The sequence below is a fragment of the Nyctibius grandis genome, chromosome 8 (assembly GCF_013368605.1).
Source record: "Nyctibius grandis isolate bNycGra1 chromosome 8, bNycGra1.pri, whole genome shotgun sequence".
In the NCBI taxonomy this organism is placed as follows: domain Eukaryota; kingdom Metazoa; phylum Chordata; class Aves; order Nyctibiiformes; family Nyctibiidae; genus Nyctibius; species Nyctibius grandis.
Genome location: NC_090665.1, coordinates 17500168 through 17523636, shown reverse-complemented (window position 1 = coordinate 17523636; position 23469 = coordinate 17500168). Strand labels below are relative to the sequence as shown.

Here is a 23469-nt window from a genome sequence, read left to right as displayed (position 1 = left end):
GCAATATTACCCATTTGATTTTGCACAAAATTGTCTTTTCATAGTAAATATCAGTTGGACTAGTAGTTTGTTAAAAAACATTTCAGAACCACTTTCTCCAAAGCTCTTAGCCAGGGAATACAGAATTAATTATGCTAAATGTTATGTTTTTTTTATTAGCCTATCATGAATTTTATCTAGCCTACAATAAAAGGAAATATCCTTATGTCGTGACATCTGTAGCCAACATACAAACAACCAAAATCAGAAAACTTTAAAGAATTCCCTGTGTTGAACACAGATGTAATTAGATATTAGAAGTATTAGATATATTTGGGGGCAGGAAGTTTACCACATGTCACACTCTTCTCACCTTTCAAAGGGAGCAGAGGGAAATTTGTGACTGAACAGTTGTCCGATTTCCACAATCAATACGAACTATCGTATGACCTCCTTAGGATTGAGACAGCCCACGCCGACAGACACAGCACCCAGAGAGGGCAAGCTGTGTCCTCTCTCCACGAGAGGGCAGGTCTCACCCATGCATGATTTCACCCTCATCGTCCTCACCCTGGTGCCAGCAGCTCACTCCAGTGAGTGGAGAAAGTTCTGCAGTGGGACCACGCACCCAAGGGAAAGGTGTGTTGCTTCTCATGGAGCTGAGAGGCACCACATAATTCTTAATTAGCGTTTCTCTTTGTATTGCTGCTTTTAATCTATATTGATATATAAACCGTGTATTATACTGAATTCATACATATATCCTCAAAAAGACTGCAGAAGTAATTTTTATGTTTTCATTAAAGAATTTAGATGGAAACGGGAGCAGAACAACAGACTCTAGTATAGTTGCTTCCTCTCTTTCTAGCAACATTACAGTTCTGCTGCTTTTATGTTTACAAGCAATGCCAAATACAACTATTTGTATCTTTTGTGGTGTATAACATTTCTGTGGACATATTCAGAAAGAAAGAAACAATACCTACATTAACAACACTTTTCCAGCTGCTGTGTCCTGACCAGGGGAAAAACCTCATTGGGCATTGCAGCTTCAAAAAGGGCAACTAATATTATTAAACTTTTGTTTTCCAGGTCACTGGAAATTGGATATGCCTTCAATAACAGCACCTTCATGAACTCAAGCAGAACTTGCCATGGTCCCATTCTGATGTGCTCTCTTCAGAGGCTGGGGAATGGACAGGAAACCTAAAAAAAAAAACCCTAAAATAATGATGTCCCTACATTACCTCTTCTCCCTCTACATGACTGTCCTTCTGCTACTGGTCTTTACAAAGGCAGGAACAGATCTGTTGCCACTCTCCTCTGCATTCCCAAGCCTTTCTTTCTCTTTCTTAAGCAACAGGGAGGCTGCCTTGAAGAGACCAGGATATTTGCCTGATGCTCTCTGGCATGGTCTTCAGACAGCTACATGCCAAGATGTGCTCTCTTTGCACATGGCTATGTTAAAAACTGCAAAGGGAGAAAATGTGAAAGGGAACACACAATCCATGTCATGCAGGCTAGTGGGGAGAAGCCATAGGTTTTATCAAAGCTTTCGAGAGCAGCTTACAGAGCAAAAAATACAACAGTGCCTGCCAATGTCTTGAGAATATCTGCACTATCAGGTTAACAAAAGGGAGAAGGAGAAGTTTACTATTCCCTTTATAAATCAATAAAGAATGAAGTTGAAAGCTTTTGAGGCTTTCCTGGATGCTAGCTCCTCAACAGTGATTCCCTGGGCTTATCCATACTTAAGACTTCAGCAAATCAAGGCAGCAGGACAAAAATCCCATCTCCATGGGAAGGCCTAATGGGATACAATGAAAGAGAGCTCCCTTTTGCAGGGAACAGCACCAGTTCATGTATGGCCGCTCACTAACAGAGTTGCACATTATATAGTCAAGAAATAAATGTGTTCAGTTAAAGTCTGAGCTTATATAGCAATTAAATAAGTGAAAGAGAGAAGTGCTGCTCCAGATGGCGGGAAGGTAGGAAGACATGCTTACCAGCCATAGCCCGATTGCGTGGAGGGCTGTCTTCATGTAGAAGTGGAAAGAAGATGAGGAAGAGGCAATAAAGGGTTCACAGACAATCTGCAACTGGAATTAACCTAAAGTCACTTCTGCCAGAGCCTGCATTGCCCACACCAGCTCCAAAACGTGGGAAGGGAAAAGATAGAGAAAGGAAAAATTGCTGCTCCTACAGACAAATGTTGCACTTGCCTCTACAAAGGCACTGGGATAAACCTACTCTCCTATAACCATCTATTAAGCCGCATGAGCAAAAAATCAAATGCAGAGGAAACATACTCCACGGTACTGCTTCTAAAGTTGCCACCACTCTTCATACCCTGTGGAATTTTTTCTGACACTCCTCTTTTTTTTTTTCCAAATGTTCTATATGTGCTATCATGTATATTTATAAAACAGAGGTCAGATGTTAATGTCTGTACATGTGCTTTGTCGTTTCAAACTCCATAGCCTTACGTCTTTAACAAAGCCAAATGCAAAACTTCGGTGCGATATTAAGTTATTCAATTTCTAGAGATTTCTTTGCTTTGGGCCAGACAAAATTAAAAAGAATATATTAAATATTTGCATTTGAAATTGATAACAGCAGCTCTATTAAAATAATGGAGAGTAAAGAAGGGAAAAGGTTTAAGAAGAGGAAGAAACTGCTTTGGGATTCAGGGACTAAATAAACATTCTATGAACAGACACAATGGGATCCCAGTGGTTTCATGAACCAGGCTCTAGATGAGAAATCCAGCAAATGAGCACAAGAATATTTCTCAAGATTGGTTCTTTAACATGGGGTAAGCATGAAAACACAACACAAACTATGAATCTAATGTCCAAACACTGGGTATTTCTTTGTTACCTGTAAAGGGACAGGTGATAAGTATTAATAATTTGGGTGTGTAAGCATATAATTAAAGATTTAAAGGTAGTTTCATGTGCAATTGAAAAATCACAGACAATACAAAGTAGGTATTGTCACGTTTTGAATTCCATAGAGCCCTCTCAGCAGACAATTGAAAAAGAAGTATGTTCAACTTAGAAATAACTTACACATTTTTTCCCTCCATTCTGGAAATGGGAACATTCAAAAGTATTAGACTACTTTCCAAGTTAACTTATACAAATTAGCTTTTCTATACAAGCTATTAGATGATGTAGGTTATCCATAACAATGCTCACAATGAAAGCCAACACACAAAAAAATTAGTAGTAAATGGCTGGTTGTGTGTGTTCTGCAATTTGTGCAGCTATGCAAGTATAATAACTATCATCTATCATTCTCCAAATCTATACACTGGCCAAAACAGCACGGAAACCAAGCTGCCTACCAAGCAAGGAGACTTTCACAGACCTTGGGCTAGTTGGAACTGTTTAAAATTCCTCTCTTGTTTAATTTTTGAGGCAGAAGTAACACAGATGAAAGACCAGCTGACACTATGCCTGCTAGTAGAAACAGTGCACAAAGGAATGATGGCATTCAGGTCACAAATATAAGTAAAACTCTGCAGCACTTTGCTTTTGTAATAAGAAATTATATTCTCTGTCAAATGCCTGAAAAAAAAGAACATGGCATCCTAGAACCGAACGCAAAAAATAAGCGGCAGGTTCTAAAGTTTTTAAAACAGTATGTTTCAGATATACCATATAACCAATATAGAAGAGTTCTAAAATATCATTTAATAAACTTACCATTAATATATCAAAAAAAATGTATATGAATTCAGGGACATGTCTGAAAGTGAAAGACTCCTGGACAAAGTCGTCAGAAAGCCTCAGGGTGAAGAAGCAGAGATCATTTCTTTCCTACTAATGTATGGTAATATCTTTATGTAGTTCAGTATGTTTATTATCAACCCTTGATAATGCTACTAAACTGCACACAAATTTTATTCATCCACTTTCCAAGTAATTGTAACAGAGACCATCAAAGTCTCTGCAGGCAAAATTGTAAATAGAATCCAGCTTTTTAATATACCAGAGACATAACTCATCCTCTCTATCAAACTGCTTTTTGATGAAGATACAAAAAATGTGTTAGGCCATGCTCTATAGTCACTACTTTGGCGGGTTTTTTTAGGAATGGGAACACAGGAATCCCCAAGTTTAATTTCTCATCTACCTCATATGCAATAATTACTCAAACCACTGGCGAAGTGTGTATTATGATGCCTTCTAGATGTTAATCTACAAAGAAGTTGACTCCCCTTTATCTACTATGCCTTTAACTCATGAGGAAAATCTCTGAAGGTAATTGGTTCAAATCCTGCTATGATTAAAAAAAAAATTTAAAACACCATAATGGTACATTCATAACAATGAAAAGGCGTAACAGAAGAAAACAAACAATTCTGACTATTCCTACCTTGCTACCGCTTAGGTGCAGTTCTTTAATGATCTTTTGAAATAAGTTATCAAAGTTTTTAAATTATTGACAGATAAATGACAAACTCTTATAGTTTGGCCTTTAGTTCCACCTTGATATTAAGCAAGTAATATTATTTGTAGAGAGAATTCCTTCTAAAACAAGTTGTCATTTTAAAAGTAAAGTTTACAGAAGTCTACAGAATTTTTTGAAAAAATAAATTGTTTTTTTTTAAATACTTCCCATTAAATTTCACACATGGAGCAACACAAAAGAGTTCAATTGCAGAAGGGCCATATATGGTCTTGGATGTAGCCTCTATGGCTTGTCATCTGGCTAACTTTTAAATGCACAAATATTATTTAAATAAAAATAAGTTGCCATAACATGAGACATGTGAGACTACTTTCAAGTCCTGTGTGACACAGAATTAATTTGAAGAAGCCTAACCAACAACATCTAATCAGGTTTAGGTGACAAATTTCAGGAAAAAAAAGCTTTTATTTGTCCAAGAATATTTAACTAGCTTTTTGCTGTTTGAACCACAGGCAAAGAACATGCTGAAGGAGATTATAACTTCCCTTGTTTACCTGGAAAAAGAAATGCCTAGTTTTGCCTACCATGGACGACTCGGGAAAGGGCACTCATGCTGGACAGCTCCCGATACTCCAGTTTGGAAATCGGATCTCTTTTTACACCAGAAATTTAGAAGAAAATTTTTTTACGCTAATTGGGAAATTCAGGTTTCTGTTGACTTTACGTATCTTCCTATCGCTTATACAAGGATAGAATATCTCTTTATATGTTTAGATTTCTACAAATGAAAGCATTTGAATCCTGGCAATTCTTTTCAGAACTTCCCAGAGCATACGCAACAGTGGTATTCTTTAAAAAAAAGCTCTTCATCAATCTGTTTTATTCAGTCAACTGTGGTTTCAGTCATATGTTAAAAAACACTTAAAGATCAAACCACATTGATACATTTTGATCACTTTCCTTGTTGCCCAGCGTTAGGCAGCTCCTTGTCTCAATAGCTTCTCCATCCTCTGCAGAGATTTTTCTTTACCATGCCCTAAGTGCTTGTACCATTCAATAGCTAGTAAAACAGCAGTTCTCTGTTATGAATGCAAACAAGTTAACAAAATACTCGCTAGCCAGTCAAGGAAGAGGTTGATGCTACCAAGTAACTCTCATATTCTGACCTGTTGAGCGCTTTTTTCCCTGTCTTTCCGGATTTTTTTTTTTAACTTCAAACCTTTTTTTCCCGTTCACTCCCTCTGCTATTTAGTCCTTCTGGGAGCTGTGTGAGGAGAAGATTATCCAAAATTAAGGGGTAAATAGCAAATCATTAAATTCTCAGTTCTAAAAATGAATTTAGGAAAACAGCACCTGGCAATTTCAACTACCTGCAATCAAAAATGTATTTTGTCAGACATGGAACTAATTATCAACTGATATGAATTCTAGTTTGTGCTTTCGATAAGACAGGATATGTTAGCTCTATCTAAATATGATTAGGCCTATTGCTCTTCATCTCAATACCCAATCCTTTTCTCTAAGGATTCCTCTATTATGCAAATGAACAGCAAAGCAATTAAACACTTCAAAAAGGAAGACTGAAAATTTGTAATGAAAGAACTATCATCTTCACCTCCTGAAATATATAAAACAAACCACATATTAGGAAATACTCTTCTGCATTACATAATGCCATTCTTCTGTTCAGATGAAAACTGCCCACACCATTCATGGAAACATCTGAGCTGAAAACATTTGAGGTCACTTAAATGTCTGGACCTATCTTGCCACAAAAATCTACCTACTCTCTAGTTTTTGAAAAGTTGCAAGCAGAAGCAGCGAGGCTGCTTCCTGAAAAACCGTCCATAAAATGGAGGCTGCTTTTTTTTTTTATTTGTTAAATAAATTAATATGTCTCAAAGGTTAAAGCTCTTACATGAGATTTTTATAATCCTGTATGTATAAACGCACATCTGCTGGACAACAAACAAATTATGAGATAACACTACTATGATATTGTCTGCATTTCACTTTCATATTTTTCTCCTTTATAAAGAGGTATGTAATTTATTTATAAATCTGTCAAATCCAAACTACAAATTTCCACTAGCTTCTGTTCATTTGTGAGTACCTCTCCAAAAAACAACTTCTGATGGTCCTTTCCTTGTCTCTAAATAGCAGTGATTAATTCTAACACCTTCTAAAAATGCTGCATTAGTAGATTTCATTACGAACTCCCCATATCCACAAATAAAACTAATCCATTCTGGTGCAGAAACAACTCAACACAAAATGCACAGAAGGTTAGTGTTTTCTGTACCAGTTAAATTCAGACCTATCAGAATCAACGTAAGAAAACTAGACAGTCTAGAAAAGTTAGGACTGCTCATTGAACTGAGTTCCAAAAATTACCTTTATTCAACAGGCTTTATAAAATTTAGTCAAAACAGGCTTTGCTGTTACATCATGCTCTGGATCAGGATAATTGTATTATGTATGCACAAGCTTTGTAACTGTACTAAGTACTATATACCCAGTTGTCTCACCTATTACTAAAAGCATCTTCATTTTAAAAATCAAAACACACTGCAAGAAGAAAATTTCAGCAATAAAACTGTGAAACAACACAACCATGTTGTGGCCTCCCTCTCAGGATAGCATACATCAGTGAAAATCTTGCTACACAATACAATGCCTTATGCTGAGGCATCCATAACTCTGAAACCTGTTCACACCACATTTATTGACTTAATGAGTGATGGCTTATTCTCAAAACACAATCCATTATTCCTGCAAAGTGGTGAATGATTTCATCCTTAAGCAGTTTCAAACTTTACTCTCAACATCTGGAATTTCCTTGAAGATCGCATGCATGTTACCAAAAGCAACACTTTGAAGTGTGCACTCAATATATCATCCAAGACAAAGACATTATCTGGTAATTCTTGCATCTTCAGGGATCTCTCTTTAGATGAGATACCGGCTTTATGGGCTACAGAATCTTAGATAAAAGCTCTCTCTTCAAGGAAAATAGGAGAGTGCTCTATGTTTCACCTTGCTCTAAAGCCATAAGAAGCAGAAGCAGCAAGCAGTGACATCTTTCTTCCTCAAAATGCCAATAATACATGAAAGTCAAATTAAACAGTTATTTTACTTTTTGTCCTAAGCCTCACTACCCTAGTCTGAAGTGTTCCAGGAACAGATTGTGGGCTTCTTTCTTGGGAGGAAAAGGAGAAACTTCTTTTTAGAAGAGGATGAAGCTGACTTCTTTCTAGGCACAGGCTGAAAAGAAAACATGTGGATGTTACATGTACTAATGTTCAGACTCACCACCTATAGGAGTACTTGACTACTTCAGGCAAAACCTTTGCAATTGGTAGGATACCTCCACACCCTGCTAACTGAGGAGGAAGGAAAAAGAGCAGGAGAATTGTGACTGGTTTCCCACAAGGCAAGGCAAGGCAAGGCAAAGCAGCAGAGAGAAGGTATTCCTCTGAAAGGAACTTCAGAGAACAACATGCATGTCACAGCATTATGTATATGTAGAGCTACTAACTATCCAATATCACTCCTTAGCTTATGCCTTGTACACCGGGGATTTATCTTCCCCTTCTCTTTTGCAGTTTTCAAGTTTATAGCTTTAGAGGAACAGACATAAAAAAAAAAAAAAGTGCGAAATTATTCAAATTAAAACAAAGAATATTAGTTTTCACTCTGAAAGTGCTTAAGCAGTAGTGGATATGCAGCACGTGATACCATTCATTCTAACTGTTACTTCAACTATTAATTATCATTGCTAAAATGTATAAAGGGAGCTATAAGCACCCCAATATTCTGTTACATTGGTATAATGAAGCAAAAAATCTAGAGCTAAGCAAAATGCAACCCAGATACCATGCACCGTTAGGCTATATTATCAAATAGTTACCAGCTGGGTCTACTAGCTATACTCACCTAAGCAGTAACACTGGAACTTCTGAAAAGAGATAATTTATGTAAACAAGGATGGCAGAACTAAACCCTTTCAGGTAACCAATTTTTTTTCCTTCTTTACCTTTGTTCAGCTACCTTGTTTGTTTCCACTCCTTCCCGAATGAGCAGTGTCACATTTTCCATTCTCTCTACCGAATCTTGTAATTTCAATGACGCTGATACCTCACCTTAAAAAGATTTATCCTGCAGACCATGGTTTTAGATATCAACCAAGCCATATGGATCTCAGTGTGTATTTTCAGTGCTCACTCTGCAATTTTTGATTTTCCAAAGTAACGTGTAGATTCCTAGCATTATTCTAAACAGATAGAACATCTGCTCAATGTGTTTTATATAATGAAAAGAAAAAAGGAAGTAATTTTAAACTATATATTGGAATCTGCATATAAAAATATTAGAAGATTTACAAAACATGTAACTGGTACAAACCAGGGATACAGAGGCATTTGTAGCTGGTTCCAACACTGCGACAAATGCCATGTGCACAAGGATTCAGAGCGCAGAAGTCAATCAGCTGAGCACATGTAGGTCCTGTAAATCCAGGACTACAACTGCAGGAGAAGGCAAGTCTATCTGCATAACAGGTTCCATTGTTCTGGCAGGGAGATGATGCACAAGGGTCTATTTTGTCTTCACAAGATGTTCCTAAAAACCCTAAAAGAAATAAATGGTTTTGATAAGTAAACATTCTGGTATGGATACAATTTTAATAACTAAAGCAAGTTAAAAGCAAGGCATTGATATATCTATACTCCTATTTTTTTATTCTATGAAAATTACAAAAATACAGACTTCCTATATACATTAAACTCTAATTTCACCCATTAACATGGTGTGATATAAGATGTTTCAGGTAGAATCATACTATCATACAATTAAGGCAGGGAAGTGCAAAAATATTTGTTGAATCTGACCGTGATTATCCACTTTACGAAGTGTATCTGGCTAGAAAAGCAGAAGACTTTCTAAAGATCAGGAAAAGACTAGCCTGGAAAAAAGAAAAGCCAAATCTGACCCTTTTTTCATTTCTGTTAATGTGTTTATTAAGAATAGCAACCTCTAAAGCAGCACGAGTTTACTTTAGCTTCGATAATTTAAAAGATTTCCTTTTACAAGAACCTACTTATTAGCAGGATAGACAATGATTTATTGAAGCAATGCCATGTAAAAATTAGACATAAAGAAAAGGATATCCTTGCAAGGGAGTTGTTTTAATCAGATGTAGAAAATAGTAACATTTTAACAAATTGCAGTATACTAACTATAGTTTTTATCACATACACATATATCACATCCATTACAATGTAAAGAGTGGTTATCATACCCAAAAGCAAGCCAGAAAAGAATATTCAAATTCTAGCACCCTTCCAAATAAAAGAGCAAACTGTCTCTGTTATATAGCAGCCTGCCAACAACTCAGAGCATGAAAATAAATAATGAGAGGTGACACTTTGGATTAACACTCAATATTGAAATCTTGTCCTTGATGGAATGAAGCAGGTATTTGGCCTTACTTCTATAGTTTTTGTATCTATAAAGTCCTGCTGCTGGATTAAACGCAGTTGATGTATTAAAACTGAACCCCTGTATTGTATAAAGCTTACAATGAATACCAAAATTGAGACCAAATACCACATTAAATACATACTTTACAGCATCTCATTATCTTTTACTGACTCAGTAAATATTTTTGTTATAAACAATGTCATTCCACATTTCAAGAAAGGCACAACTCATCAGGAAATACTTTTCAGTTAATTTTGACACGTGTTACTCTCAGGGCATTTTGATTTTCTTTCTTTTCTAATTATTCATGATTCACATTCAGGTGAGCTAAACTGTAACTGTTTAACTGTAGTTCTAGCACTGTAATTGTGAGTAGCAAGCCAGGAACTGGCATTTCTGAAAGCAAGCGCATAAGAAACAGATTAATTTACATTTTAAAGCATAACAAAAACCCCACAAATATTTACTAAAAGATTCAAATTCTACAGTTTGTTCTTTACTGATTAGATTTGTTGAAAACCTGGGCCAGAAAGATAGAGTGAACTGAGCATAGTCTGTCAACTTGACTGAGCTCCAAGACTTGAAGAGTGAGTGAGGGCTGAGATAATGAGCCTAAAGATGTTAAAGTTTCCAGCACAAACACACACACACACAAAAAAACACCCCAGACTAGCAATTAATTTTAAATATCCTGAGGGCTTCCTCAAGGAGACACACTCCATGTTTTATACATCCACAAAAGCTCAGCAAACTGTATCAGGAGGAGAGAGAAATGGATATTAAACAAAGGTGAGTAACCCAACACAGGGATCTACTCAGAGCATTAACAAAACTTAGACTGTTGTAACTAAGGAAAAGATGGAAAGGCCACAAGCGCCCTGTGAGTTCCAGACAAAACTAGGATATTCTTGGGCACTGCTGGCAGCAGGATTTTAGTAGCATCCTCATAACATTAGGTCCTGGACAAATGACTTAAAAAGCCACGTTTCCCTCATATGTTCATAAATCTTACACCAGATCTATGGAATGAAAAACAAAGAAAAAATAATCCAATTTAAAAAAAAAAAAGAAACAACCTACAGATTGAACTTGTAACAGTTTAGTCGTAAGTAACTCAGCAACAGACCGGGAAAGAAAAGCAAGTCTGATAGGGCAGAGGCAAAGAACAGAGGCAGGAGTCTTCTGCCCTCTCCATTTTGCTGCCCTACAGCTCAGAGAGCTTCCTGGGCTTTATCAGGACCACCTGCACACCAGTGTTGAAGAGGGAGGGATTAAAAACAGATTTGGTGGAATCCCATATTAGAGGTCCCTCCTGTAGATGATTACTCCATAACCATCAGAAACTGAAAAGAATGGAAACCCTAAAATCAAGAATTTAATTCCAGCAATGGTTGCTGACAAATTAAAAAAGCCTGTACTATTATCGTAAAATCCCGGACAGATTTAAAAGAACCTGCAAGGACTTTTAACTATTACCAGGACGAGATCAGCCAATGAGTCCGGTGAAATCTCTACACTAACTCTTGAGACAGGATTAAAAAGGATCAAGGAGATCTGAGGTCACACAGTGACACTAATGCTGCTTTGCTACAACTTTGCAATAATCTTCCCCACAAAGAGAAGCTTACTGGCAGATGGCTAATGTTTCAAGTGAGAAAGCACTTCAAGAACATATGCAGGTTTAAAAATACACTAAAACATGTTGCCCTTGTGCTATCTTTGACTGCACTGTGAAATGTGTTCAGTTGATTCTGGAAGTTTCAATCTTATGTATGACTTAAATATCCAAAAATACTCAAAGCAGCAGCAGATACACATCTAAATTTGAGATCTATTATTCTAGCATTTCTAAATGTACATTTATCCATAAATAATAAAATTGTCCATACCAATAAAATTGTTGAAAACAAATAATACAAATAATAAATTTTAAAATCAAATTCAAAGGAGAGGTGTGTTGATTGAAAGCAGAATAAAATGCTGTAGAAAAAAAAAGAGAGCATTATTTATCTGCAGACAGATATCCCCTGAATTGTTTTTCAGCCAGCTAACACAACCCCAACCCTTTATCTAGGTCATTATTGGTGTAACCAGGATATGACTGAAATGTAAAGACTACTGGTGATTTGAAAGATCTGAGTGCAAAATTTACCAAAGGAGTAACACAGAGGGTAAAGGGGAAAAGCAATATTAGAGAAGATTTATAGTGCTAAAAAACACAATACAATATTTGTGCTTACACAGATCAGACCATTTGGCTAGTTGTCAAGAAGAATAAAAGTAGTAAGACAGGTGATATTCTTCATATATTGCTATAGTTCTCCAGGGCAATGATAGAAACTAGATCAGAAAATGTTTTCAGAGATAGAGGAACTCTGGATAAAAGCCAGATTTCTCATCATAGTGGGATTTTAATTACTTGGCTATTGAAAGCAAAAGAGCCAAGTACAAATCAAGGAAGTTAAACATTATCTGAAGATACGGTACAACTGCTTTTCATACAGTCTGCGGAACAACCGACTTGCCTGAATGTTATGTTAGACCTAACTCCAAGAATAACACAAATGTGAAAAATTAAGTCTGAATTGCTAGGACTAGGGATTACAAAATCTTTAGATTTGAAATACAGGGATAAATATTAAAAGAAATACAGGCAATTTATTGTTTTCCTTATAGAAAATTGTTTTATGAGGAAATACAAGATGTCTGATGGAATTTCACCAGAATTCTGTAAAGGGAAAGAAGATACTCATCATAAGGAAACAAGAAATCATTAAAATGCAGTTGTAAGATTTTTACTGAAATTCACCCTAGCTGAGTCTTAACAGATAAAGATCACAGAATGTTAGGGATTGGAAGGGACCTCGAAAGATCATCTAGTCCAATCCCCCTGCCGGAGCAGGATTACCTAGACCATATCACACAGGAACGCGTCCAGGCGGGTTTTGAATGTCTCCAGAGAAGGAGACTCCACAACCTCTCTGGGCAGCCTGTTCCAGTGTTCGGTCACCCTCACCGTAAAGAAGTTTTCCTCATATTTAAGTGGAACCTCCTGTGTTCCAGCTTGCACCCATTGCCCCTTGTCCTGTCAAGGGATGTCACTGAGAAGAGCCTGGCTCCATCCTCTTGACACTTGCCCTTTACATATTTATAAACATTAATGAGGTCACCCCTCAGTCTCCTCTTCTCTAAGCTAAAGAGACCCAGCTCCCTCAGCCTCTCCTCATAAGGGAGATGTTCCACTCCCTTAATCATCTTCGTGGCTCTGCGCTGGACTCTCTCTAGCAGTTCCCTGTCCTTCTTGAACTGAGGGGCCCAGAACTGGACACAATATTCCAGATGCGGCCTCACCAGGGCAGAGTAGAGGGGGAGGAGAACCTCTCTCGACCTGCTAACCACACCCCTTCTAATACACCCCAGGATGCCATTGGCCTTCTTGGCCACAAGGGCACACTGCTGGCTCACGGTCATCCTGTTGTCCACTAGGACCCCCAGGTCCCTTTCCCCTACGCTGCTCTCCAACAGGTCTGCCCCCAACTTGTACTGGTACATGGGGTTGTTCTTGCCCAGATGCAGGACTCTACATTTGCCCTTGTTATATTTCATTAAATTTCTCCCTGCCCAACTCTCCAGCCTGTCCAGGTCTCTCTGAATGGCTGCGCAGCCTTCCGGTGTGTCAGCCACTCCTCCCAGTTTTGTGTCATCAGCGAACTTGCTGACAGTGCACTCGATTCCCTCATCCAAGTCATTAATGAATATATTGAATAGAACTGGTCCCAATACCGACCCTTGAGGGACTCCGCTAGACACAGGCCTCCAACTGGACTCTGTCCCATTGACCACCACTCTCTGGCTTCTTTCCTTCAGCCAGTTCACAATCCACCTCACTACCCGATCATCCAGACCACACTTCCTCAGTTTAGCTGCGAGGATGCTGTGGGAGACCGTGTCAAAAGCTTTACTGAAATCAAGATAGACCACATCCACAGCTTTACCATCATCTATCCACTGGGTTACGTCCTCATAAAAGGCTATCAAGTTGGTTAAGCACGACTTAAAGATGATCAGAGGCTAAATCTGTTAAAGCATGAAGGAGAAGTCTATTAAAAATAGGAGCAATTTGGGAAGATGCCAGGTAAAAACATTGGATTAGCAGGAAGTACCAGAACCTAAACAGCCATAATTTTTTATTAACATAATTTTTAATTAACAACAAAATGTTCTTCAGGTAAATTAAACTCTCTTATGGTAATATGAAGAATCCTGCATTCTCTAATCACCAGTAACCTTGGGAAATCTTCCATATGCAACAGCTGTGTGACCTAGTTTCCTGGAATAGATAATAAATACGTTAATTGTACATAAACCTAAAGAAGTTAGAATCACATCTGCAAGATATAATATAGAAAAAGGCTTTTACATGAACAATGAAGTCCAGAAAAATTGAAGACCTTGAAACTTAAACTATTCTTAATCCAGGCAAATAACTTCTGTTCTCCCAGTCAATTCACGGTGACAATGTACATTTTCTAGCTGCTATTGCAAATCAACACATATGAATCACATCTTAGCATCTTCTATATATGTCAAACTCTTTATTTTTTTAAACACAATAAGAGCATTCATAAATTTGCTGCTTTCCAGTATTTCCAGAAATACCTGCAGGTATTTCAGGGCACTGTTGCTCAGTGTTGCCTGGTTGTAATTACCGACAGCTAGTCAAATCAAATTGTCAACAGTAAAATAAAATCATACCTGAAATGTGAATTTCAAGTAATCTGTATGTTAAACTCCTAATCATAACATTGTTTTCTCTCTATCTCCTTCTCCAGGATGGCTATGAAATCCATTATTGCTGATGAGTATTTTTCAAAAATATATTAATCTGAATGAAAAGATTTCTGCCACTTCTGTCAGAGCAGGTGACCTCTGTGTAGGGAGAGGCAAAGTCCCAAGAATCCAAGCCAGTTTCATGTTGTTGGCCAGCTGAATGCTTGTTATTTTTCTCAGGTACTGTTTTCCTGTAACACTGAATGCAGTTCATCTGTACACATCATCAGCACATTAAAATTGCATGTAACAGAACTTCAGAAACATCTTGCAACAGATGTTTATTTCTTTGTTATTATAACTGATCTGCACTTTGCTCATTATGCTCTGGCTTTGTTCAAAACCATATTCCACTACTAATTTATTTTAATATTATCTTATGAGCAAAATTAACAAAGGCTCTCCAAATGTTTAAACTATGTAAAATATATATAAACACAAGTAGCAAGCCTTTCATTCTATCAACTTTACAAAATTTGTGTGTGTAAGCAACAGATTAGTGAGACTTGTATTGCTCACCACACAATCAGACAATTTCCATACACTGTTTTTTTAAACTTTTGACAAAGGTTTTCATTACTTTAATAACTACATAAGCAAGGATAACTAGCTTTTCCATCACTGAAACATTTATTGTAATTACTTTTGCTTATTCCAACCTGCTTTTTTTTATGTTTCTAATTATTATTTGGATGTTGAATTCTGCTTCAGGGGGCTTAGGGAATTTACACAATTTCTCAGTGACTTAAGGAAAACGAAGTAACCAAATCCATAAATTGATGAGCAGTACCTCAATCAACTCAAATAAAGTGAGTTAATATTACTGTTAATATAGTAGTATGTTATACGTTACAATAAGTGGAAGAAAATCAGAAGAGATATTTAAGAGTGATATGGGTATTTATGGAATCATTCTGAATACAAATTTCAAATATTCCATGTTCAGGTTGACAGATGTTTACCATGTGTAGGTTTTTAGAATATCTAGAAATTTCTTTGCATGATCAAGTAAAGGTAATATTTACTAAATGTATGTTTATTATCATGAAACTTTAAAGAAGATGATCAAAGATTCTTACCCCATTGTAAGCACAACATCCCAGTCATCCTTTCACAATAACAAAGAGTCAAAATTTTGAACAAATTCTTCAGTCCTTAGTATTGCTTAAGCTTCTTCACTATGAATTTGAGTATAAAATCCAATTTTCTCTTTAGTACAGGTTACTCAACAACTTCAGATATTTTCTGTTTATATATCTAAACTTCAGTTTATTTTCTGACTTATTTTGGACATTAAAATCTACAATGGATCACAGAAAATGGAATCTGCAAGCATAAAGAAACTTTCTTTACTAAAGATTCTTAAGACAGTAAAATTGTCTAAAGAATAATCATGAAATGTTCATATCTGATCTGTGCTGCTTTTTCAGTCCCTCAGATCTCACCTTCTCTAAGTTACCCCATGCTTCTTTCATGAACCACAGATCTCATTTGTAAAACAAAAGCACAATCTCGAGATCATTCCTCATTGTTTCCTTCTCATTCCTTTTTCTGCCATCTTGTTCTTTTCCCTTTCTCATCCTTTTCTGCCTAACAACATTCTATCGCCAGTCTTTTAGTTTTTACACATATATCAGCTCCTTGGCTACCTTTGCCCCACTGTGCTGAATTAGCGCTACAGAAGAAAGGCCTCTTCTCAACGAGCAATTACTGTTAAGCACAGCAGGAGGAAAAACAGCAGAGTGAGAGACAACACTTAAATTAGAAACCTATCATGGGGTTTTGGTAGGGGTTTTTTTAAATGGAAAATTTGAGGACATGCTAAAAATAGCAAATCCGCAAGTTACTGCATCTGGAATTTTAAATTAACTTTGTTGTATTTACAAAAATAACCAAATCTCTTCGAAACTCGAACAAAAGCTCTCAAAATATGCTGCTATGAGAGGATAATACCTGAAAAGAAAGAAAGAAGAATGGTGGGAAATGCAGTCATTAGTAAATTTAGAACAACATATTTGTTATATAGACAATATATTTTGTTAAATCAACTCTCCCATTCCCTCCACAAAATATCTGAATTCCTGAGCTCGTTGGCATTAGCAGACCATCTTCCAGAACAAGATGGAAAAGCAACACCTTATGCCTATTAGGCTACTCCAGAGCACAAGCACTTTGCAGACACACTGCGTCACTTCTGCACCAACGCTCTCCCCTCTATGGCGAGGACATGAGTAAGAAGCAAAGCTACGTAACTTCATGGGAAGTATTCGGTCTTTGAAACAACAGTAATTATTAGGGAGTCAGGGAGAACCTTTGGGCTGCTGTTGAGTTATCACGGGCTCACTGAAGAAGAGCAACCATACACACAAGATGGCATTTGTTCCTGCAAACCTAAGAATGATTTTGTCATGTCCAAGGGACTGAGAATCAGACATAGTGCATACAATGCTGTTCTTTCTAGGGAAAATAACCCTAGGCAGTTCAGACAGTGATTCCTGAAACCTTCTATCCCCTCCAAAGTCTTTTTCTATGTTGGAAATAATACAGGTCAATGTACGAAAACTGATTTTAACAAGAGTTGTAAATGTATTTCAGTAAATTTTTTTTCTTGTGTTGCCCCAGTGCTTTTTGAAAACATTTATGAGCATGTTAGACATAAATAAGCAATCAGAATAACGGCCATTTCCCCAATTCTATCCTTGCTCTATAACATCGCTTCTCTTGGAAACACAGAAATTATACTGGGAGACTACAACTGGTAACTCTGCACAGAAAGTTTCAGACAGGTGAACCAAAAAGCATGTTTGCCTACAACAAAGTCTATGAGCAGAGAGGTACTTCTTGAAGTTGCTAATATTTTTTTTTCTTCCCTCTGGAAGGGTCAAAAAGCACATTGTATCATTGTATCTTTAAGGAAAATGCAGAAACCACAGAAAACCTCAAGACCCCAAGCAGAAAAAGAGCACAAGTTTGTAACACATAATAAGAACAGTACTACCAAGAAAGAAAAATAAGAGAATAACGAGAAAATGGTACCAATGTGCCCAGAGGGAAAAAGAGCAAAGCATACAGCCTAAATGCTAAGGTAGAAGAATGACAGTGTCAAATAAGCCTCCTTAAAGCAGAGCAATAACAGAAACCACTGAAAACTTATAAAACACAAATGTGGATCAGTGGCAAAGAAAGGAGCAAAAGACATATTCAAGAAACAAAGCAGGCAACAGGACTGTAGGACTAATTGGCCTAACACAGAGATAGCCAAGCACCAGTAAAACGGAGGAGAGAAGCGTAAGTAACTTGGTTCTCCTGCAGCAGCAAAGCTGCTGTCAATAGGAATGCTACACTCCAAGCAGTGGCACATCAGATAACCTCTCCATCGCTCTCTCGGGGAAAAAAACAGCTCTGGAGGGAGATGAAGGGAAGGTTTTCTTCTCCTGTGCTCCAGGTCTCCCACATGGCAGTGGCGCGGGGCCCTCTGCACAGCCAGCCGGTGCCCCTGCCAAGACCAGCATCGCTGCCTGCGGCCGTGCCAGGGCCCGAGGGACAGGCAGAGCTGGCAGCCTGCCCCGCTCCCATTCACAGGCTAATTGCTGCCGGCATGAGCTCCCTGAGCAGGAGAGCAGCCACAGCCCCGCACAGCAACCAGGGCATCAATGCCTTTCAGCAGGGCACCGCAGAGCTTCGCTACGAGCACCGTATCACCACCGCAGCACCACAGCACGCCCACAGCAGAGGGTGGGTGATGTGGCCATCTAGGGACCTCAGCCCAGCAGTGACCCTGTCCCACAGCCAGCATCTCAAATGGTGGTAGGAGAGAAGTTGAGAGATGGTCAGCATGTTCATTAACAGGTCATCAGGAGCAAGCAAGCAAGGTATGCCACACACAGAAACAAATATGGCAGTTCTAAAACAATGAAAAATCCCAGCAGCTATTTTTCCAAGCATTTATTATTGGAAAGATAATTTCCTGCAAAGCATCCTTAAAGATCCTTGAACAGATTTCCTAAGAAAAATGCAAATAAATTATTGACCAACTCTAACATCTAATAATTTTCTCAATGAATTTTGCTACCAGTTATAAGGCAAACAATTTTCAGAATTTTTCCTAATGCAAGATCTGCACTGCTGTCAGTGTCAGTGTCTGTTTCAACACTGCTGTTAGGTGGGTCACTCATTAAAGCATAACACTCCAGAAAAGCAAGGAATCCATTTAAAGAAATTACAAATAATCTTCATTATTAGGCAAGTATATATTACTGGAGTAGTTATCAAAGATTTGTACCCTTAGAGCAAGCGTAAGGTGCTGGCAGAACAAAAACAATATCCACAGATCAAGAAAGAATAGAAATATAATTAATTCAAGGTTCTAATCTTAATTATAAATAACTAATAGAAGGCTTCATAATTGAGTGCTTTCACTCCTGATAATTTTTTTATGAGCAATTTAGGCATCCGCCATTCCAGTCAGCAAATTGTTATGAAAGCATACGCTTGAGCATCGTGGTGTCCTCATTTCACATAGTTACATTTACAGTGTTTACCAATGAGAATCACGGAAAGGCTTTCATGTAGAGAAAGGAACAAGTCCAAATAGACAGGAGAATTAATTAAAACCTCAGGAGATTACAATCATTCCTTCAGTTTTGAATTATCGCTCTTCCACAGGTTTTAGCCAACAGCCCCATACGCAGAAATATGCAAATACTACGAGGGAGGCCTCCTTGTTCACACATTTACTGGACAACACAAAAATCAGAGCACACCCTGAATCTCCTCAGATTCACCTTTCTCACAGTGCTGGAGTCTGATTTCTACTGTAGAGGTGCCAGAGAACGAGAGAACATTTCTGCGCCACATATACACTGAAACACTAAGCTCCTACCATACTTCATATACTATTGCTGATTATACAAAGATTTCTCATCTGGGTTTTTTCTCTGGTTATAACTATGGCCTAAGGCACAATTTTTAAAATATTTAAATATATACATAAATATAACTGAAAATTTAGACTAAATACACCATGCAAAATACCAATTTGCATGAGGTACTAGATAGGTCTTTGCTGTTTACCTTCTGGGCACTGGCAACTGAATCCATTGATGTTGGATGAGCAGGTACCTCCATTTTGGCATGGCTGCTGGATGCAATGATCAATCTCTGACTGGCACAGCTCTCCAGTGTAACCTACAAAACAACACAGAACATTCAGAAAATATCTTGAAAATGAGGTTTTGTCACTAAATGTATTACTAGGTCATTCAAACAGTACCATTCGTTATCTTGAATAAAATTAACCAAAGTAAGACACAGAATCCAGGACAGTCTTCTAATTTCTTATAAAATAAGATTTTTAATTAGAACTTATACTTCACCAGAGAAACGTAAATAAGTAGTGGAAATCTAGAGATTATATCAATTGTATTTTACCAGCAGCAATATTCTGACCACGCTAGTATAATGGATGTTGGTGCTGGGTCCTCATCAGCACCCATATAACCAAAAAAAGGAGTAATTTTGAATGGTTTTCAAATGCATCTTGAATCTCAAGTCAATAATCTTTAGCAAGACTTCAAACAAGACTTGACATTATGAATTATTTGTGCATATGCTGAATGACTGTCATTTGCTCCTACTTCTGGGCTTCAAAAAGAGTGTTTATTTTAAGTGGGAGCTGTGAAGAACTGCTCAGCACAGTTGCAAACTCTTCCAAATAAGCTCCTATAAATTCACAAGCTACAGATTGTGTGTACTGTACTATTTGACCATAAGTTTGCTTTGTTCCATATGTCTGATGTCTATAACACATCCCCAAAAAATGAACAAACTTACAAAATACCATCTAAATGATTAAACACTCCAATCTTAAATTTCTTCAGAAATACCACTCATTCCTCTTTCTAATTTTTATTTACATCCAATAAACTATCTTGGATGAATGACTGAAGAAGAAACTACACACTACATGCAGAGGCATTTTATTTTTTTAAAAGGAACCCTACATGAAATTGTAAAGATCTTCCATAACAAGCATGTTTAACACAATGGCTGGTGTTAAAGACAAGTAAGCTATGACTAGGTGACACTGTTAGTACACTGCTATGAACAGGAATCTAAGGCAAAGACCTCAAGGTGAGATAGAGGACATGCCTGTACTAGGATTTTGCTTATGCAGAGGAGAAAAAGGAAAAAGAAAAAAAAAAATTTTTAAATCTTATTTTGATTAAATAATTATTTTAATACAATCAAAATGAATATTTATAAGTCTTTTGGGCAGGTTAATACCTATACCTGTTCACATCTATTGATGTCACCATAGAATAGCTCTCAACATAGACTGTTGTATTTGGAGTTGCTAGAGCACTACCATAGAAAAGGATCTACAAGATTTTCCTCTCTGTGTACCTTACTGCTTCTATATGCTATAGAGAGCTAGATTATGATCCTATTTACTGCGATGCAAAACCTGGAAGAAGAAACTCTGTTGTATGTTGTATCTGGATTAATGCCCATAAATCACCTAAACTGGAGAAAAATAATGAGGTTGAAAACCAGAACTGTGCTCTCCTGAGGTAGCTCCTCTGGACTGAATTGAGGCACTTGGAGGGACGTCAGTCTCACTATGGATAACTAGTGATTTTCTGTAATTTTAATTGGTCTCAAATTAACATAAAATCTACAAAAACAGCAATGAAGTATTATAGAAGACTTCATCAACTGATTTCTTTCATCTATAGGCTTCATATTTTTTCAAGTTCTCACATTCAGCTGATTATTTTTATGAATCATAACACAGTATTGAATATGCTTAACTCATTCAAACATTTTTCCATCTTCAAACTGTTACCAAGTTTGTGAAAGCTAAAAATTACCCTCAAATTCAACGTGTATCTGAAAGACTGTTGGCACAGAAAGGCAGAAATGATTGTGTTGCTCTGAAGCTTGCTACAACAATCTGACTTGCTGCAATTGTCATTATAGCTTGCAGGAAAACTCATTAGAGATTAGTATTTTATGTCAGTTTTACAGAAATATGTCCCATCTTATTATTAACTACAGGGCATATTTTGTCTATCTGAAAGAGTATATGATTCAGGAATTTCATAGCAAATGTGTCCCAAGTGCTACAAATTAAGAGATGCTAAGCAATCACCATAGTGGGGAAAAAAAAAAGCAGTTTTCTGGTGAGACACACTTTAAGAATCATTACAGCTATTCATTTTCTGCTGATACTTATCTTCATAACATTTCCTGCTATCAAGATTTGGGAAACATGATCCTATTCACATACAAATGTTTCTGAAACTTGCATGTGGAGATATTTATGATAATTAAACTCTTATTTACCATTTTATGTAATATTTTTCCATATGCAATTAATATTTTTTAGAAATTCATATTGTTTTGTTTCGATGTGTTAGAACAAATTTGGGGGGAAAAAAGTTATGGGTAGAAACACAAGCCACTGAAGTTAACAATGATTAAGCCATCTGAAGAACATTAGACATTTGCTATTAAAAAATTAAGAAAAAATATTTGAAAAACCTTAAAAGCTAAACCTAAACATAATGTACAAAGGCCATGGAGCACAACTTTGAAAGTTCCGGAATGTAATAAATGAAGTTAACTATATTTGGCTTACTGAGGATCTTAAAATAACTTCAGAGAACTCAGATACTTGTTCATTAATCAAACTCACAAATCACTCAGTTTATTTTATGAATTTTTAAAAAGTTTTCAAACTTAGTTAATTCTGAGGAACAATCCAAAAACCACATAGTGTGGAGAGAATTTTCTTCCATTTCATTGTCACAACTGAAGAAAAGAGTTTACTAGTTACAATGAAAACATGTTTATTGAAAGTTTAGTTATAAACTATACTTAAAATCCTATATTGAAAAGGAAAAAAAAAAACCAGATTAAGAAAAAGCTGACGTAAGCTCAATTTTGGTCATCTCTTCTTAGTAGGTAAAGTTCTATTAATTATGAATAATTCACTCATTAGATGATGGTTTGGATGTGTGCTTTCAATGGCATTTTTCACAGCTGAAGAATCTTCCACAGTCTTTGAAAAACTGCCCTTATGTTGTTGTTGTATTTTCCTTCTTTCCTAGTATCTGAAGTTGTACAGTTCACTGCTCTGCAAAAGGTATGCACCGAATGTTAAAACAAAAATGCATTATTCAAAGCGTAATACAAAACCTACCAGCCGGGCAGCTGCAGGTGAAATTGTTCCCATCGTGTTTCTGTGCGACATCGGTGCAGGTTGCGTTGTTCTGACAGGGTTGGCTCTGACAAGCATCAAATTCTTCACACTGGGAACCCTGATACTCATCCTCACAGTCGCAGAAAAAAGTTGCCTAAAAAACAACAGGATATGTACTTCACAATAAATTTTCAAAGATTATGTTTTCATTGAATACTCTACTGAACAAAGATGTTTTTGTTGTTTTCCTGTTCATAACAACAGTAGCTGCCATAAATACATCAAGTGCAAAGTTACTCCTTGAAATACTAAACCTGCACCAATTCTTCAGATAAATTTTTAGTGATGTCAAGTAATTTCATCTAGACAAGGAAGCTGGGATCAGATCCATAATATCTAAATCACTATAAATTTTTTCTTCCATGCCAAAAATTACATTTATAGACTAGAATAACTGTCAGAATAAGTAATGTGCAGATGTACTGCAACAAAATCCTACTAAAAAGGTGCACCCTTTATGTGAAGGGCAGGGCTGGGGTCCCAGAGGCTCACTT

The 23469-nt window shown here is 37.0% G+C and overlaps 1 protein-coding gene across 1 annotated transcript in view; it reads right to left on the bottom strand.

The window, feature by feature from the left end:
• DNER (delta/notch like EGF repeat containing) overlaps nucleotides 1-23469 on the bottom strand; it is a 131305-nt gene that overhangs the window by 20155 nt on the left and 87681 nt on the right. The window contains exons 6-8 of the mRNA XM_068406818.1: nucleotides 22916-23069; nucleotides 19783-19896; nucleotides 8803-9027 (exon numbers count right to left, since the gene is read on the bottom strand). Coding sequence (XP_068262919.1) covers nucleotides 8803-9027; nucleotides 19783-19896; nucleotides 22916-23069 — 493 coding nt within the window. The remainder of the gene's footprint in view (nucleotides 1-8802; nucleotides 9028-19782; nucleotides 19897-22915; nucleotides 23070-23469) is intronic.